The sequence below is a fragment of the Lissotriton helveticus genome, chromosome 1_1, assembly GCF_964261635.1.
Source record: "Lissotriton helveticus chromosome 1_1, aLisHel1.1, whole genome shotgun sequence".
NCBI lineage: Eukaryota > Metazoa > Chordata > Amphibia > Caudata > Salamandridae > Lissotriton > Lissotriton helveticus.
Window position 1 is genome coordinate 53286542 of NC_136057.1, and position 5065 is coordinate 53291606.

General features: G+C 39.7%; 1 protein-coding gene across 1 annotated transcript; it reads left to right on the forward strand.

The window, feature by feature from the left end:
• The first annotated feature begins 304 nt into the window (after positions 1–304).
• On the forward strand, positions 305–4424 carry LOC144822614 (uncharacterized). The gene is made up of 2 exons (XM_078680377.1): positions 305–367; positions 845–4424. The coding sequence occupies exon 2, from the start codon at positions 1527–1529 to the stop codon at positions 3384–3386; it is 1860 nt and encodes a 619-aa protein (XP_078536503.1). The 5' UTR covers positions 305–367; positions 845–1526; the 3' UTR covers positions 3387–4424.
• Positions 4425–5065: the final 641 nt, after the last annotated feature.

A 5065-nucleotide genomic window follows, 5' to 3' on the forward strand; every position in this document is an offset into this window, starting at 1 on the left:
ATATTAACTTATAGATCAGTGTTTGTTTGCTTTAACTGCGCTTACAATGTAAAGGTCGGGCATTACAATGAACCACTTGTGGTTTTACAGCAAGAGCTGTGGAAGGAGCTGCGGCTTGAAATGCAACAAGGTCTGAACTTTAGACACTTTAGGAAGAACTAAAGAATCTCTTGTGTATGTATTGTGTGCGGCCAGAGCCAGGCCCTGCAAGTTGAACTAGTTTTAGCGAGATGGACGGATGTTACAGGAATAAAAATATCTACCTCATCACATGATAATGTTCCAATCTTTCAGATTAGAAGAAACCAGAAATGCTTGAACCAACCCCAGCTGAAATTGTGGCAGCGATTACTTAATGACCAGCAAGGTAAAGACAAGATTTGGTACTTGAGCTGATATAATGTTAACAGGAAAGCACTGAAGTATGTGAATGCAGTTACCTTTCTTATGTACCTCCAGAGGAGTCCACTTTGTTGTACACTTCCTGAAACTAAATAAACAACCGTACACCCTGATCTCTCTTTTTACACAATCTGTTGTTTAAATGAAATCTTGTCCACGTGCATCTACCTAAAGCTTTACCTCTAGAACGTGGTGCTCTGTGAGCGCCCTTTCTATACTAAGTTACTCTGTGAGAACTGGTAATTCACCTCCTTTTCAGAAGTTAATAAGATATGACATTTACAACAGAATGTTTGCCTAAATATCTGTGTATGGTGAAATAATCCTTGCTAAGTTTCAAAGATGGTGAAGTTGAGATGTCATTAAAAGCCATTTAAATATTGTGTATTCATATTGTGTTACATTTGCATTTCGTAATTTTAAATCTCTTTACATCCAACAGAAAACAAGCTTTGAAAGCATGAAATGCTTTTGAATAACAGCTATTGTTCTGTAAATCTACAAATAATGGTCAGAAATAATGAACTTCAGTATTCAGGAAAACATCAGCGCAGTCAGAGACGGACAGACCTGAACATAAACTGACAGATCCTGGAAGAGGCTGTGAAGGATAATTCAGTGGATGTAAGAGTCTGAGCTGTGCACCTCCACGACACAGGACTGAGGAAATGACCTCTAGAAATGTAAGGCAACAACACTGACAAACCACCTTCAGCTGTGATCATGGGATCGGTATAATGTGGTTACAGCAGTGCGTTGATTCCTAAAATGATAACAGACCATCATTCAATGCTCTAGGTGTACTGTAAACTCTTCCTGGCTATACCACAGCAACCAGTGTAGAGCACAACAGAGTGGAGACAAACAACTAAATTGTAAAAGAAAGAGGAGTTCTGCTGTCTAACATTTAGAGCACTGTCCCTATTGCACCAACGAGAAAGATTTTTTTTTTACCCACAAATGTCAAAACCTGTTATCCAATCCAAAGACAAAATCTCTTGCAAGGAAGCCTTATATTATGAGTGTGGCAAGTGTTTAGTGGCCATTGTACTTTATTTTTAAATTGGAAATCAAATGTTGTAAATGCCAACAAATGCAGGAATAATACAAGTGCTTTATCAACCATGCTGGCCCTTCAGGAAACACAGTCACGGGATGTAGACAAATATATCCCCGACCCAGAGACACTAATCAAGAAAGAAGAATTATACACATGCAGCAAAAACTTTAGTTTCTCCTCCCAATTAAAGTGCCATCGACAAACACACACAGGCGAAGAGCTGTTCAGATGCAGTGAATGTGTAAAGAGCTTTAGACTGTTATCAACCCTAAAAAGACATCAGCGAATGCATACAGGGGAAAAACCATTCAAGTGCAATGAATGTGTGAAGAGTTTTAGTCAGTTAACAGATCTCCAAAGACATCAGCGAACGCATACCGGGGAAAAGCCATACCACTGCAGGGAATGTTTGAAGAGCTTTAGTCAGTTATCACACCTCTACAGACATCAGAAAACACACGCAGGGGAAAAAACATACAACTGCAGCGAATGTGAGAAGAGTTTTAGTTGGTTATCACACCTCCAAGTACATCTGCGAACACACACTGGGGAAAAGCCATTCAGGTGCAGTGAATGTGTGAAGAGCTTTAGGCTGTCATCAGATCTCCAAAGACATCAGCGAAAGCACACAGGGGGAAAGCCTTACCATTGCTGTGAATGTGTGAAAAGCTTTAGTCAATTATCACACCTCTACAAACATCAGAAAACACACACAGGGGAAGAAACATACAACTGCAGTGAATCTGAGAAGAGCTTTAGTTGTTTATCACATCTCCAAGCACATCAGCAAAAACACACAGAAGAAAGGCCATTCAGATGCAGTGAATGTGTGAAGAGCTTTAGGCTGTTATCAACCCTGAAAAGACACCGACGAACGCACACAGAGGAAAAACCATTCAAGTGCAATGAATGTGTGAAGAGCTTTAGTCAGGTATCAGATCTCCAAAGACATCAGCGAATGCACACAGGGGAAAAACCATACCACTGCAATGAATGTTTGAAGTGCTTTAGTCAGTTATCACACCTCTACAGACATCAGAAAACACACACAGGGGAAAAAACATACAACTGCAGCGAATGTGAGAAGAGCTTTAGTTGGTTATCACAACTCCAAACACATCAGCGATCACACACTGGGGAAAAGCCTTTCAGGTGCAGTAAATGTGTGAAGAGGTTTAGTCGATCGCCAGACCTGCAAAGACATCAGCGAACACACTCTGAGGAAAAACCATACAATTGCAGTGAATGTGGGAAGAGCTTTAGGCAGTTATCAATCCTACACGGACATCATCGAATACACACTGGGGAAAAACCATACCATTGCAGTGAATGTATGAAGAGCTTTAGTCAGTTATCAATCCTACGCGTACATCAGCGAACACACACTGGGGAAAAACCATACCATTGCAGTGAATGTATGAAAAGCTTTAGCCAGTTATCAGCCCTCCAAGTACATCAGCAAACACACACAGGGGAGAAACCATACCACTGCAGTGAATGTGAAAAGAGTTTTGGTCAATTATCAATCTTACAAAGACATCAGCGAACACACACAGGGGAAAAGCCATACCACTGCAATGAATGTGTGAAGAGCTTTAGTCAATTATCAATCCTTCAAGTACATCAGCGAACACACACAGGGTTAAAACCATACCACTGCAGTGAATGTGAGAAGAGTTTTAGACAGTTATCACAGCTCCAAAGACATCAGCGAACACACACAGGGGAAAAGCCATACCATTGCAGCGACTGTGTCAAGAGCTTTAGTCGGTTATCACACCTTCAAGCACATCAGCTAACACACACAGGGTTAAAACCATACCATTGCAGTAAACGTAAAAAAGCTTTAGTTGGTTATTACACCTCTACAGACATCAGCGAACACACACAGAGGAAAAACCATTCAAGTGCAGTGAATGTGTGAAGTGCTTTAATCAATTATCAGACCTAAAAAGACATCAACGAACACACACAGGGGAAAAACCATTCAAGTGCAGTGAATGTTTGAAGAGCTTTAGTCAGTTATCAGACCTACAAAGACATCAACGAACACACAGAGGGTAAGAATCATTCAATGGAAGTGGATGTGTGAAGAGCTTTAGTCACTTATCAGAGCAGCAAGACATCACCGAACATACACGGGAAAAGCTATTCAAATGAAGGTAATGTGCAAAATTCTTTAGTGAATTATATGAGCTACAAAAACATCATTGAACAGACACTAGGGAAAAAACCATAGGACTGCAGTGTATGCGTGAAGAGCTTTAGTTGGTTATCACACCCCCAAAGGCATCAACAAACACACACATGGGATAAAACATACAACTCTAGTTAATGTGTGAAGAGCTTTTGTCAATGACCAGCACTACAGGGATATCTGAGAACACACACATAGGAAAACCATACAATTGCAGTGAATGTATGAGAGCTTTAGTTGGTTATAATACCTCCTAAGACATCAGCAAACTAACACAGGGTTAAAATCATACCATTACAGTGAATTTGTGAAGAGCTTTAGTCAATCTTCAGAGTTCAACAGACATCAGAAAACACACATCTGGGGAAAACCATTCAGGTCCAGTTAGTAAGAGAAGAGCTTTAGTTGGTTACTAAGCCTACAATAAATCAGCGAAGTACAGAAGATGATAAAGTTACAATTATGTGGGGCATTCAAATGCCGGAGGATGTTAAGTAGAAGATGGACACCCCAACTAGCAGAATGGAAGCAACACAGACATTTGGAGAATAATCATGTCTACTCAGTGATTGATCATTTCATTTCTCTGCAGATAAGAAAAAGAAATGAAGTTGCAGGAAACACATTAAGACATTAGCAGAGTGCAGACCAAAAGAAAAGAAATAGAGTTGTTTTGTACTTTGGTAAAGTAGAGTTATAAAGAACAACATCCACACACCTTGTAGTGTAGTTCCTATTATCCCAATAGGCTCTGCGCATTGGAATAATATCTTCAATAGTATAGACCTAGGGCAGAGGTTAACTAGGTCTTCTATCGACGATATTAGACTTAAAGTTTTGTGTTTGCCAGCTAGCTCAGAGTTCACTAGAAACTTTCTCGAATAGGCAAGGAGGATCTGAACCTCCCTGGATAGACAAGAAGGGATTTAGTTTCTGACAACCATAGAACATGACAACTTTGCTCTCCCCTAATCAAGAGTGTATCTCTAGAGTCGTGTGAAAACAAAAGACAACTTATTTTACTCAGTCAGTTCAGTGCATTCTTAGTTTCACCAGATTGTAGAGAAAGGAAGAGATGGGCGTGTTCAATAAAAGATGTTATTTATTGATCAGTCTCTTTTCTCGTACAAGAGAAATGGATCGCTATTATTGCAATACTTATAGTTAAGTAAAGTGCATACAGTAAAGACAGAATTATAAAATAATACTGTAAAAGCATTGATATGGTTTCTAAGCCATATGATATTTAAAATGGATAAAATATATACATACATACATACATTGACTAATCGTACTCAACTGGTGCTTCTAACCACGCCTACCCCAGTGTACCTGACCTAAGCCTAATACGTGGGCGGGAGTAGATAAGTAGCAGTTTAAGTTAAGTTTGTTTTGCCAAGGGACTG

Coding starts and splice junctions, on each gene's coding strand:
- LOC144822614 (XM_078680377.1), top strand. CDS start 1,527: ATGCTGGCCCTTCAGGAAACACAGTCACGGGATGTAGACAAATATATC.